At 41.2% G+C, this 14464-nt stretch overlaps 1 protein-coding gene across 1 annotated transcript in view; it reads right to left on the bottom strand.

Moving 5' to 3' along the window:
• RBL2 (RB transcriptional corepressor like 2) overlaps positions 1–14464 on the bottom strand; it is a 177348-nt gene that overhangs the window by 134344 nt on the left and 28540 nt on the right. The window contains exons 4-5 of the mRNA XM_033942896.1: positions 13540–13604; positions 4149–4277 (exon numbers count right to left, since the gene is read on the bottom strand). Of these exons, the coding sequence (XP_033798787.1) occupies positions 4149–4277; positions 13540–13604 (194 nt within the window). The remainder of the gene's footprint in view (positions 1–4148; positions 4278–13539; positions 13605–14464) is intronic.

Here is a 14464-nt window from a genome sequence, read left to right as displayed (position 1 = left end):
TTATGGAGTGGGGCGGGTTGCTGTTGTGGACTGAGATGATTTGAGAGGTATTAGGGGAAATGTATAGAGGAATTTGTCACTCCAGTGAATGACAAAGGAATTTGATGCAATGTTATGGGGGGTATAGAGTTTGGAGCAAGTTTGTTGCTGTGAGGGGAAGCAAAGAGATCTATGTCTGGTGTTCTTCATGTGGAGAAAATCTGAATTAAAATGATTTTGCTAAAAGACTTTTCACGCATCTGAAGAAGTCTGCTTAATTTGTCTGCCAGGATATTTTGCTTCCCTGCCTATTGCTGCTTGCTTCCACTGTAAATCCCCTCTCCCCCAAAATCACTGGCGCTGCTTCCTCCCTTCGCGACCAAGATCAGTGCTGCTGTCCACCTCCTCCCCCCACTGACCGGTGCTGTGCTTACCATATGTGCGCTGGTGCTGAAAGTGCCTGCCGCAGATGTTCTATGCTGGGCTGCTACAGAACCTTGAGCATCTTCACATGCTCAAGGCTTTCTGGCTCTCACCCTCTCTGAGATTCTCGGAGATGAGCAGCGCCGGTGGCCTCAGGGGAGAGGGGATTTGCAGTGGAAGCGAGCAGCACCTGTGGCCTTGGAGGAGTGGGGGTCCAAAGTGGAGGACAGCAGTGGGAGAAGTGTTGGACCCCAAGAAGACATAAGAAGGGATAAGGGTCGGGGGGGGGGGATGTCAGAGAAATATATTAAGTCAGTGGAACGAATCATCTGAGTTTCCATAACTTCCTATGGGGAAACTCGCTTTGATATACAAGTGCTTTGGATTAAGAGCATGCTTCTGGAACAAATTATGCTCGCAAACCAAGGTATCACTGTATCTATCATTTCCATAAGATATCTAACATTTACATGGAAGTTTGAGGAAGAAGCTAGCTCCTATTGCCAAAACCTGAGGTTTAAGGCATAGGAATTGCTTCCTCTGAAACTGCTTCTGTCTAGAAACATCAGGAAAAACTATTTCCTCGTGTTTTAAAAGCATTCCCACTTAATTTTGTTAAGTGTCCCCTGGTTTTTGCACTTTTTGAAAGGATGAAAAATTGATTTCCTTTTACCTGTTCTACACCACTAAAGATTTGTAGAACTCAATCATATCACACCTCAATTTTCTCTTTTCCAAGCTGAAAAGCCCTAACCTCTTTAGGTTTTCCTCAAATGAGAGGAGTTCCATCCCCTTTATTATTTTGGTCACTCTTTGAACCTTTTCTAATTCTGCTATATCATTTTTGAGATACGGGCACCAGAAATGTGTGCAATATTCAAGGAGATAATGCAAATAATATTCTTGTTTATTTACTATCTCTTTCCTAATAATTCCTAGCATTCTGTTTGCTTTTTTTGCTTCACCTGCACACTGGGCAGATTTCAATGTAATGTCTACAATGACACCCAGATCTTTTTCTTGGTTGCTGACTCCTAAAAGTAGACCCTATCATAAAGTTAACTATAATTTGGATTATTCTTCCTGAGGATTTCCAGAAGATGAATTGTTGAGCTGATGGCATTCTGAGCTGTTTATGACGATGAAGCCTTGATGAACTAGTAATGTTTAAGTATAGAAATACATGAAACCCTCATGTGAAAAGGGATACTACCACTAGTCCAAAGGGCAAGACTTTGTATTGGAAATAGAGAGCTTCCTAGCTTTTTAAAGTACTGCATCCCTCGATGCTCAAAGAATAGATGAAGATGATGTAGAATCTATAAGGAGCCAGACACTCTGGATGTGGTGTCGATCAACTCGGGACCAAAGCTGATGACCAAGTCATAGAAGGCTGAGTGTCAGGTTCTGAGTCCCACACTATGCTTGATATCGATACTGATATGACACCAAAAAGTTTTTCAAACTGAAGTTTTTGGGCTTTCAGTGACCTATTTTGCATACAAAGGCAGAGAACACATCTTTGGTCCTGTTGTTCAGGACCCAGACACTGGACATACCAATTATGTGAGTCAGAGCCAAATCAAGAACATTTCTTAAAGCCACTCGGTACCCTCTCTTTGACATGGATGGGAAAACGGTCAATGCAAAATAAAGGGTTTATTGGCTCAAGAGAGCTCAAGTAACTAGAATGCCGAAAACAATTGATGCTCCTGGGGGAGGGGGGGGAGGCCTAGAGTGCCCTGAAGGCCGGGAAAAAAAAATTGATGAAAATGAACTAAAGTTGGATAAAATACTGGAACAAAATAAGAACAATGAACTATGAGGAAAATGATGAAAAGTACAGGAAGGCATAAAATAAGGGTAAAAATTTGACGCATTTAAGAGAGAACTGAAGGCACAGCTTCTCAGCTCTGTAGAAAATGAAGAAGTGATGGTCCTGCAAACCGACTTCAGGTGGGAAGGCACCAGCACGTGTGCAATATGGCCTTCGGGCCAGAGATCTTTTCAAGACTCCAAACAAAGATTTGGAGAGGCCAGGCGCCCTGAATCTTTAGGATTCCACTCTGCTATACTTCCCAAGAAGCAGTTAAGTAAGTCAAGCCATCAGCCAAACTCCTTGCATCTGAAGGTTATCAGCCTATTGGGGATCATGGGCAGAGATCACCACAAATCGCTGGGAGCTGGCCATCGGGCGGGAAGGCACCGGCACTGACAAAAATTTTTAAATGACAGTGCACTAGTTAGTGTAAATATCAGGTTTTGTGGATGACATCACTGACATGTGAGATTATGCCTGCTTGTCCTCGGACAAGGTACTTTACAACATGATCTGTATGTGTCTTGTAAGTGCAGTATTGTAAATCAATACTAAACTATTCCTTACCAAACAGCAAATCACTGTGGGAAAAACATTGTTTTTAAAAGCAGACTGAGATTTCAAAAGCCTTAAAAATTACAAAAAAAAAAAAGGCAGATTTGTTTTTTAAAAAAACAAAATATGCTGCTGACTCAGTGGAAACTTTTCCTTATTTTAAATACTTGCACATGTCTTTCTCTGGTCATTTTTCAGCTCGTATTATTCAACGTAAGCTAGAGAACAGTGGCTACTTTATCAGTCAACGGTCACTCAAAAAACTGCAGCTAAAGCCTGATTAGAAACCCTCCCCCCCCACCCCCGCTTTAAACATTTCTGCAAATGAAATTGGAACTCTAAAACTATTACAATATGTTCCTCCATAAAGCATTGAAGCTTATAAAAAAGGTTTTAAATGCTCTGCTGCATGACTGAAATGCGGACTACAACTTTCTCCCATGCTATTTTCTTTAAAAGCAATACATTTGTATTATTAGAATATCATCATGGAATTCGAGCTTTTTACAATTTAGATACATCACAGTCTTTCCAACCTATGCTTGATAGATTTACATACAAGGGAGGCAGTGTATTTAGACGTCTCTCATGCATTATCCTTGTGAATCACAAGGATTGGGGTTGAGAATCACAGGTGTCAAATTAGACAGTAAGCTCTTCATTCTACTTGCGTGTAAAGTTTTGTTTGGGCATCAAAAAAATTACACACACTTTACATTTTCAGATGCTATTTCAGCAGCATAGGCTCATTCCAGGACCAACTTAAGCATCAGACAAACTAGCAGCTTCCAAGGGAGAACAAGTAGCAACTGCATTTAAAGCAAACAATAGGTCCTGACACCATACAAATACAAAGAATCATCAGCATGTACTTTTACCTACAGGAAGGATGGGCAATTTTCAACAGCCCATTTATCTGGAAAAATGGTTTTGGGAAAATGTTCTCATTATGTAAAGATACCCAAAAACAAACTATGATATTTGTTTTGTGCACAATTGTTCTGGGGTAATTATGATTGTTGAATTTATTAAATTATCAAAACTTCAGGAGTAGAGGGATTAGAGATTTGACAGTTAATTGGGGGCGAGGGATATTAGCAAAACATGAAGTATGCTGCCTGAAGCACTTAATACCTTTGCACCAACTCTGTCTCATTCAGTATCTAAAGCAATGCTTCATGCCCTAGTCCTCAATGCATACTCAGCCAGTCAGGTTTTCAGGATAGATTTGAATACCAAGGCAGCAGTACATGCAGATCTCTTATACATAGTCATTGTGGATATCCTGAAAATCTGACTGACTAGATGTGTCTTGAGGACTGAGTTGGGAAGCATTGGTCTATTGGAATAGAACATACTTGTTCATACATACCTTTAAAATCAGAATTCAGTAGTTCCTTGTGGTTAACACAATGAAGGGCATTTCCATACACCAAATCCAGAGCACAAAGCAAAAGATGGTAGGAGTTGACCAAGTCATCACTAATCATGGGAAAATTACCTAGAAGAATTGAAATGCATATACACAATACAAGTAAGTAATCAATTACACAACATTTTAATTTTATGGTTAGTCAAAATGTTAGTGTGTTATGATGGTTCAAATAGAGATAGTTCTCTTGTACTGGTAGAATTTCAGCAATCCCCCCCGCCCTCTTTCACATTCAGAAAAAACCCAAAAACATTTAAAGGCCAAAAGTTAAGATGTGTGAGGTGCAAAACCTCTATAGTACCTTTATATAGTGTTAAGGAAAGATTAGGGGCTAGATTCACTAATCACTAAAGTCAGCTAACCAACCCGATTCACAAAACAGCCCACCGCGTGTTTTTCCCCTTGATCGCCCATTTTCCGATCCGGCAATGTAAATTAGTAAAACCCCATACAAAATAGCCAAGCGATTGATTCACTTACATCGCTTGGCTATTTAGTATTGGGTTTTACCGATCCTAAAACCCGATTGATATAGTTACCGACAGGTCTTCCTGGGGTTTTATTTTCTTTTTTTTTTGCAATGGCACAGATATTTTGCATGTATTACACACAAAATATCTGCCCAAAAAAAAAAAAAAAGTCTCCTGACAGCCCTCCCCAACGAATCACATCAAAGCGCCCCCCTCCTTCTCTCCCCGAATCAATAAAAAATGGCAGGAGGGATACCCACTAACTCCTGCCAGTGGAGGCCACCCTCCATCGCCCTCCCCTCAGCCCTCTGGGATTCAGAGGGAGTCTATGGGAGTCCCTGTTTGGCTCAAACACCTAATACCCCACCCAAGGGGAGGGGCTTGATGCATCTGAGCCAATCATGGCCTAAGGCCCGCTTTGCAGATAGTGGTCGGCAGAGGAGCAGGAGGGACTGACTAAAGGTACCAGGGAGAAAGGGGGCTGAGGGAGGGCCAATGAAAGGTGGCCTCTGCTGGCAGGAGGGAGTGGCCATCCCTCCTGATATATTTAAGTTTGGCGGGGGAACACCTGGTGGCAGGAGGGAGTGGGCATCCCTCCTGCCATATTTTTTTGGGGTTCGGGAGAGGGGGCACATCCTAACAGCAGTGACAGGAGGCTGTTTTTCCTGTCACTGCTGTTAGGGCTGTGCGCATGTTTCAATCGCTCACTGAGCGATTGAATCAGTCGCGTTTGCACCCTGTAAAACGTCATGAACTTATGGAGAGAAGACTAAGCAGCCTTTCTACAGATTTCTTCTGCCAAAGATTCCACCCATGAGGAAGCAGCACTTCTAGTGGAGTGTGCCTTCATGGATATAGGTGGACGCTTTTCACTTCAGATATTGGGTGAAGAAATGGCCATACAGATCCATTCGGAAAGGGACACTTTCAAGGCTGGTCAGCCTTTATGGGCAAATCCGGTCAATATGAACAAATGATCCAAGTGTCAAAATTCATTTGTAACCTTTATATCAGACTTTGCAACTGCGGTCCTCGAGGGCCAGAATCCAACCGGGTATACAGGATTTCCCCAATGAATATGCATGAGATCTATTTGCATGCACTGCTTTCAAATGCATATTAATTGGGGAAATCCTGAAAACCTGATTGGATTATGGCCCTTGAGGACCGGAGTTGCCCACCCCTGCTCTAGATACTGCAGTAAGTCTGTGCACATTCAACAATTTCAACACCCAATCCCCTCTTTCTTGACACCGAGGGAGCAAAGGCAGGCAAGCGTACTTCTTGGTTGATATGGAAGCTGAAAATTACTTTAGGTAAGAAAGATGGGATTATGCTTAAGACCATGTCTAAATCCGAAATTCTGAGGAAGGGATCTCTGCATGACAAAACCTATAGTTCCAACACTCGTCAAGCTGAGGCAATCACCATCAAAAATATCATCTTGATGGTAAGGTTCATCAGAGAAGTATGCTCCAGAGGTTCGTAGGGCGCTCTAGCTAGCTCCCTGAGGACCAAATTAAGACTCCATGCCAGAAAAGGCTGTTGCACTGAAGGAGGCAGCCTTCAAAAATCTGGCCATATCTGGATAGGTTTCTTATTAACCCTAGGCCCAAAACATGAGGGTCCTGGAATCTGAATTTTCAGGGAGCCAACTGCTAGGTCTTTTTCCAGACCTTCCTGCAGAGAGGTGAGCACCACAGAGATCGGTGCTGAGCTCAGGTCCTCGCTCCTCTAAGCACATCAAGCTTGAAACCACTTCCAAGCTTTTCAATTTGCTGCTATAGTTGCCTTCTTCCTACATCTTAAAAGGGTGGAGACTACTCCATCTGTATAGCCTTTATGTGCTAGCACTACATGCTCAAGAGCTATGCTTTAAGACCAAAGTGTTCTTGGTCCTTCAGGATAATTGGATCCTGTGTGATCAGCTAGGGATAAACATGGAAGTTTGAGACCTTGATCTGTTCGTAGACAAACCAGGTCTGCATACCAGAGTAATCTCGGCCAGTCTGGTGCTAGTAGAATCACCAGCTTCTGGTATGCCATGATCCTGCTCGGAAGTCTGCCTATCATGGGCCTTTGCAAGGCATGAAGTCTCAAGTTATCTCCTATGGGATGGGGAAAATGGGAATATGAAGGTACATCTCCATCAGATCTAGGGAGGTTAGGAATTTGCCTGGTGCCACCGCCACAATTACTGACTCAACTGACTCCATGTAGAAGCATAGTACTTTCAGGGATGCATTTACAGATTTCAGATCCAGAACTGGTTTCCAGTCTTAAATACCTTTCTTGGACACTATGAAGTAGATGGAGTATCTGCCAGAGTCCGACTCTTCATTGGGGACTGGTTCTATAGCTTGAATGTCTAGCAGCCTTTGCAAACAAGATTTAATGGACAGAGTTGGCATGGGTTCAGCTGAGGGAGATCTTGCCTCACCGGTTCGCTTGACTTCTTTGGATGGGGGGTGGGCCAGTTGATGTAGTATTTGGATTTTCAGAAGGCTTTTGACAAAGTTCTTCATGAGAGACTTATCCTCCCTGTTTGTCTGCTTGTAATCTCGGGGTCATCTTTGACTCCTCTCTCTGCTTCACCGCCCAGATACAACATATAGCTAAAACCTGCCGCTTCTTCTTCTATAATATTACCAAAATCGGACCTTCCTCTCTGAGCATACTACCAAAACAACTTATCCACTCTCTCATCACCTTGCGCTTAGACTACTTCAACTCACTACTCTCAGGCCTTCCATTTAGCCATCTCGCTCCCCTCTAATCCATCCAGAATTTGGTTGCATGACTCATATTCCGGGAGAGCTGCTTTACTCACATTACCCCTCTCCTAAAGTCACTTCATTGGCTTCCCATCCATTTCTGAATACAATTCAAACTCCTGTTGCTGACCTACAAATGCACTCACTCAGCTGTCCCTCCTATATCTCTTCATATATCTCCCCATATGATCCCCCGTGAGCTCCGTTCAGCTGTTAAGTCCCTCCTATCTGTGCCTTTCTGGTCAACTGCCAACTCCAGACTCCATCCCTTCTGCCTTGCTGTGCCATATGCACAAACTGCTCGAATCCCTACGACAGGCTCCAGTTAAAAGCCCACCTCTTTGAGAGTTCTTTTGACTCCTAACTCCTCTCACCTTGGGTTCTGCATCCCTAACCCTATATGCCATGTCTGTCTGTCCAAGTTAGATTGTAAGCCCTTCCTAGCAGGGACCGTCTATAAATGTCAAAATGTACAGCACTGCGTGCGTCTTTCAGCGCTATATAAGTGATAAGTAATAAGAGTAAGACAAGCGAAAGGAAGAAAAGAGTAGAACAGATGTTTTAATAGAAGAGTGAGTATGAGAGTAATCATTAGTGAAGACATGAAAACTGCCAAGCAGGTGGAGAAAGCTGCATCCAAGGCTAGACAAATGGTGGGATGCATCCGTAGAGGTTTCGTCAGCCGGAGGCCAGAAGTCATAATGCCCCTGTACAGATCCATGGTGAGACCTCATCTTGAATATTGTGTTCAATTCTGGAGACCACATTATCAAAAAGATGTGCGGAGAATCGAGTCGATTCAGCGAATGACCACCAGGATGGTCTCGGGACTCAAGAACCTCCCATATGAGGAAAGACTGAATAAACTGCAGCTATACTCGCTCGAGGAACATAGAGAGAGGGGGGACATGATTGAGACTTTTAAATATATCACGGGCCGCATCGAGGTGGAAGACGATATCTTCTTTCTTAAAGGACCTTCGACCACAAGAGGTCATCTGCTGAAAATCAAAGGCGGGCAATTTCATGGCAACGCCAGGAAGTATTTCTTCACCGAAAGGGTAGTCGATCATTGGAATGAACTTCCATTGCATGTGATTAACGCCAGCAGCATGCTCGATTTTAAAAAGAAATGGGATATGTATGTGGGATCTCTAGTGGGGTGAAGTCTGGGGGTGGTCATTAGCGTGGGCAGACTTGATAGGCTACAGCCCTTTTCTGCCGTCATATTCTATGTTTCTATGAGAGGATAATTGGAAGGAACAGAATTTGACAAATATGCATTTTTTTAAAAAGATGAAATACATATAGTACACACTCAAAAAAAACCCCAAACCAAAACGGTGTGTATACAGGTACTTTTTCTTTGAAAATTGCTCAAATACAAGAATATGTTTACTTTGAAAATTTGTGCAAATACATAGGTACAAATGCCCCCATACTCTACAGTTATGTGGGTGTTGTGAAGACAGCTTTTTCATATTTTAGGTTTAATAACTAACACATGATAGGAATGTGTGTTAACTTGAGATTCAGCTTGAACCAAACTATATTCAGGCACATTTGCTGGGAAAAAAAAGTTGTCAGATTTTAATTAGCTGATCTAGAAACCTTATATGTTATGATCTCTTTGTATATTAAAAACTTTTCAATAAAAATAGCATGACTTAGATCAAACTAAAATCCCAAATGACTAATAAAAAGGAAAAAACCTGGGATATCCAGTCAATTAAATCTCACTTTGGATTTTTTTCCAAAATCTAATCATATTTCAACAATTTTAAAAATGTACAAAGGGCTTTCTAGAACTGGCTCATGAAACCCAATAATTTTAAGCAGATCCATCAAACAAAATGACAGCACTCTTAGGTTAGTTTACTAAACTGTACTAGCACAGCAATGCACTTTAGTTAGTAGCCCTTGTTGGAGTTTGTACATCCTTCGCGTCAGCATGAGCAGAGCCATCACTATGCTCTTTTCTGTTTGGCATGTACTGTTTTTATTTTATATTAGTAATTGTTTTTGGTACAACTAATTTTTGCTTCTTCACTATCTTATTCTCCATGAAGTCCATAATAGAAACTTGGATTATCAGCTGTAAACAAATTCACCAGCTTTCAGTTAACACAACCTCCACCATCACAACAATTACAGCAATTAAATCCTAAATTCAATGCTACTTAGAATCTGTTGTCATTTATTAAAAGTTAATATGCATTATTTGCTGCAGAACCCTATGGTATATAACACATTAAAAGTGTTAACAAATAAGTACATTTCTGCATTGTGTTTTAAGGTTACCAAAATAACTCTATTTCCATTTTAAAGATCACAACTTTCAAATTAAGTTCAAACTACAAAGGGGAAACTAACCAAAAAAATATAGCCGTTTATATTTCATTTTCAAATCTGCAATTTTCAAATAAATATTTTTAACTAAAATATGTTGTAATACAATACAAAGTCTCAAAACACTTGCATATTCTATGGCATATCAGGATAAAGAATTACCTACTTCATAACATTTGAAACACGTCCCAAATAAATAAATAGCAACTTTCAAACTTTTTTTGTGTGAAAGAAATTAATGTAAAATGTCAGAAATAAGCTAAACATGGAAAGCAAATATAAGAGAAACAAACTTACATACCCTAAAGGAAGGAAATGATTCATAAGCAACCTGTTCTATTGCTTTCTCTAGAAAAAAATGTTATTTCACTGGTCTCTGAGCTTCGGGTCACGTTACACAAAGAACAAGTTTAGGCTTGTCTATGTGTGGTTGCTATGATAAGAGACAGAAGCTAATAAGCGGATTTAAGAGTAAACAGTTTTGAAGAGAAAGACTTCTATGGTTTGCAATGCTAATGTACCTATTAAAGCTGAATACAATAGTATAACAGACAGCCCCAGTTTCCTAGATTTTTCCAAGACTCCCAGGCTCTCTTTTTTTGCTTCATCTCCTTGGTCCCTTGCTAAAACGGTGGAGCCAAGCATGCAATAAATAATCTTAGATATTCAACTCTCAGGCAGCAGAAACCAAGAAGCGCTATAGTTTTCTCCTAGCAAGTTTCATGCATAGAACAGAATTGGGATAGGAATTCCCAGCTCACCCCATTCACTGTCATTTGACGTTCTGGGAGAAGAGAGGGGTCTCCATGGATTTAAAGCAAAGCCTCTGTAAATAGAACTACAGTGGTACCTTGGATTACGAGCATAATCCGTTCCAGGAGCATGCTCGTAATCCAAAATGCTCGTTTATCAAAGCGAGTTTCCCCATAGGAAATAATGGAAACTCGCTTTGATACGTTCCCACCCCCGATAACCGGCATCACTCTTCTCCCGCTCGCAAAGGCCCCCTCGCTCCAACCGGCACCCCCCCACCACACGAATCGGCCCCCCCACCAGTACAACTTAAATTTACCCACCTCCCCGTCTAGCACCAGCACCGGCACCGTCATGCAGGCACAGCTCGTGTGCCTAGAAGATCTTCCGGCTTCCGGCTTCGGTTCATAGACAAAGCGCGCCTTTGTCCTGGCGCGCTTTTGACCTGACACCTCCGGCTTCTGCCTGCCTGCCTTTAGCATGCATCTGTGCATGCTCAAGGACTTCTATTCTCCCTCTCGCTGAGAAATACTGTTTATGGATGGATGGGAATAGGGGAGAAGAAAGAGGGAAGAGATGGCATATATGGATGGTGGGGAAGGTCAGAGAGAGGGATGAAATAGTATGCATGGATAGATGGGAAGGGAAAACATAGACAAGTAGATAGATTTGAGGAAGACGCAGAAAAATGGAAGAACACTGAATGTTAAAAGTTAATGCCAAAGATGGATGTAGGACAGAAAGTGAGGAGAGAAAAATAGCAAATGGATAAGGCAGCCCTGGAAACAGAGTTAAGAGAACAGACAGAAGGAAGTACAACCAATGACTGGGAAAAGATGAGTAGTAAAATAAAAATCACCAAACAACAAATGTAGGAAAAGTGATTTTATTTTCAGTTTAGTGATTGAAATGTGTCAGTTTTCTGAATTTACATCTGCTGTCTATATTTTGTACTGTTCAGGAAGAAATGAATTTCTTTCTATTTCTCTGGTCCTGTACTGCATGTAGAGTCTGGCATCTTAGGGTTTTGTTTGTGTATATTAGGACTTTTAGTTTGTGGCCCTGTATTTGCATAGTATTCTGCACATGTGACCAAGGCCAGGATTTCTGATAGGGATGAATGTCATGAAGCATTATCGATGTCATGGGCCCAAATAGGAAGGTATTTGTTGGCAGTTTGTTATGGGCTTTGGAAGGCCCTGAGCTCAGGGCAGCATCTCGAGGGCCTCTGCGCATGCACAGACATCTATGTGATGACATCACACACACGCATGCATGAGCGTGATGTCATCATGTCAACGTCCATGCATGCGTGGAGGCCCTCTAGACACAGCCCAGAGTTTGGGGAAGGAGACATGATGTTCATGTGGGGGCAGGGCCCATGTCCTCTTGTTTTAAAGAAGAAATCTGGTAACCCTGATAATGAGAAATGCAGACTGAGAAAGATTGCTGTTTTACTCTCCAAACTAGGTTAATCATATATTTCACCTCATTTCCAAAAAGGGTTACTCTTGTGCAGGGAACAACCAATCTGCTATAAATGTCTTCATGCAGACCAGATGCTCTAAGAAATAAACTTGTTCCAGTGCCCAATGAAGAGATAAATGCTGAAGTGTGAAATCTTCATAAGCGGTACATAAGAACATAAGACTTGCCTCTGTCGGGTCAGACCGGAGGTCCATCGTGCCCGGCAGTCCGCTCACGTAGCGGCCCCTCAGGTCCAGGACCTGATAGTGCTCCTACCCTAAAACTCACATACGCTTTTCGCTTTTGTCCTGTAGAGTAACCTTCTATCTATACCCTGCAATCCCCTTCGCTTTCCACATTTTCAGCATTGATTGAGATGGTTTAAGAGTTTACATTTTTTCCTGGAGAGAGAGATCTTCTGAAAAGACCTTGCAATTCTGGAAGCATTCAACCATATACTCGCCTAGGATTACCAAATGTCTAGGAAAACCTGGACATGTCCTCAATTTAGTTTGTCCAGGGTTTGGAAAGCCCTAAGCTCAAGGCCACATCTGAAGGGCATCCCACATACGTGTTACGTATAAACACGCACATCAATGACTCGCTCATCGACATTGTGCATGTTTATATGTAACATGCATGTGTGACGGCGCTCGACTACGTGGGCTAGGGGGTTCTTCAACATGGTGCAGAAGGCTGGCAGATGGAAGAGGCATCTCCCTGAAGTGCGCGTTGCCTGTAGTTGTACAGGGACTCCGATGGATGCGTGCGGCTGGCCACCTACAAACTGCAGTACCCAGCAACCGACAGGTACCCACCTCTGGGCCATCCCTCATCACTTCCTCCCAGTTCCTTAGCACCTTTTGGGTTGTAGAACAAATCATCTGCGTTGCCATTTTTTTCTATGGGGAACTTTGTTTTGATATATGAATATTTTGGATTACGAGCATGCTTCTGGAACGAATTTTGCTCGTAAAGCAAGGTACCACTGTATATTAAATAAGATTTAATATACTGAATATGTAAGTATGACAGTATTTTATCATGCACTGAATTAATTCATACAATAGTGTGCCTTAAAAAAATTTAAGGTATGCTAAACACCAAATGATGAATGCACATCTCTAGAAATCAGACTGAGGGGAGCCATAAATTAGCAGCTGTATCAGAAGTTCATGCAAGCTAACAAAAACTTGTTTCTTTACTGAGCTCTGTGAAAATCATCTGTATTGATGCTGTCAGATGACAACACTCTACTTGTGTGTCTGATTCATCTTGCTTGTTTCAAGTTTATTTAAAATTTGATAAAAATGTTTATAAAAATTTCTAAGCGAAGTACAAAATAAAATTAGGGGAGGACAAATTAAAATATGAACAAAAGAACTCAGACAACTGTCACAAACAAATATCTGAAATGTAACAGTAGATTAGCATACTGTTAAGTAAGGCTAATTTTCTTATTTATTTTGGGAAATGGCATGCAGAGAAGAAATATATAATAAAGGCACTCATGCTTACCTTTTGCATGAACAAACAGCACCCAGCAAAACTGAAAAACTTCGGCAACTGTACAAGGTTGACGCCTTTATGAGAACAGCACAATTTAAAGAACATTGGGCATTATTACAAATTTCATTTAAAAATTTATAAAACATTAATATTCCTGCTCAACAATCTCTGCTATACTTTTTAAATTTAAAGTTTTAAAATTATCAGCTCATAATAAATCAGAATGTATAAATAATATGCCTTACTAAACATATAACAAGCTAAGGGGCCCTGTTATTAAGCTATTTTGGGGCTGAGAATAGTCTTAAGCAGGATTTTGAGGGGGAGGGACGGACATACCCTAATGTGTGTGAGATACCACTTGCCTGGGACACCTAAAGAAAAGGAGAAAACATCTAAACAGAAGATGAAGCTTAAAGATAGAGAAATATTCTAAAGTTAAAGTAAAAGAATAATTTGCTAGGCTTAATATTACTGGCAAATTATGTATTTTAAACTTGAAAATAAGTGTTTGTCCCAGCTGCTATCTCCTGTAGATTGGGTAATGGAAGGTCCCAGTGACAGAAAAGAGAAGTGCCATGCACACTACAAAACTGGTGTTTTTTTTGCCAGTTAAACCTGTAGAGTGGCTGAACTGGTAGCTCCTACCATGAAGCAGCTATATATTCATGAGGGCTGATTATGAATATTATAAAAAAAAGTTAGGCTTTATACATTTTTAATATTAATTGGGTAGGAGAAATAATTTTGACAATAATATGCCCTGCTTTTTGTGTTCATTTTTTGTAGAAGATTATTAAGGATTTCCCCTGAAGAAGCTTTTTTTGGTGCAATGCATTTCTGTGTTGGGGTTAATGTGTTGACTTGTTATTAACCGATTCACTGGTTCTCTTGGAGAAGACTTCATTCAAGACCCCTTGCCCCTTTAAACATT

The sequence above is a fragment of the Geotrypetes seraphini genome, chromosome 4 (genome assembly GCF_902459505.1).
Source record: "Geotrypetes seraphini chromosome 4, aGeoSer1.1, whole genome shotgun sequence".
Taxonomy (NCBI): Eukaryota; Metazoa; Chordata; class Amphibia; order Gymnophiona; family Dermophiidae; genus Geotrypetes; species Geotrypetes seraphini.
Note: the sequence above shows the minus strand (reverse complement) of the source record. Positions and strands in the feature narration are given on the sequence as shown.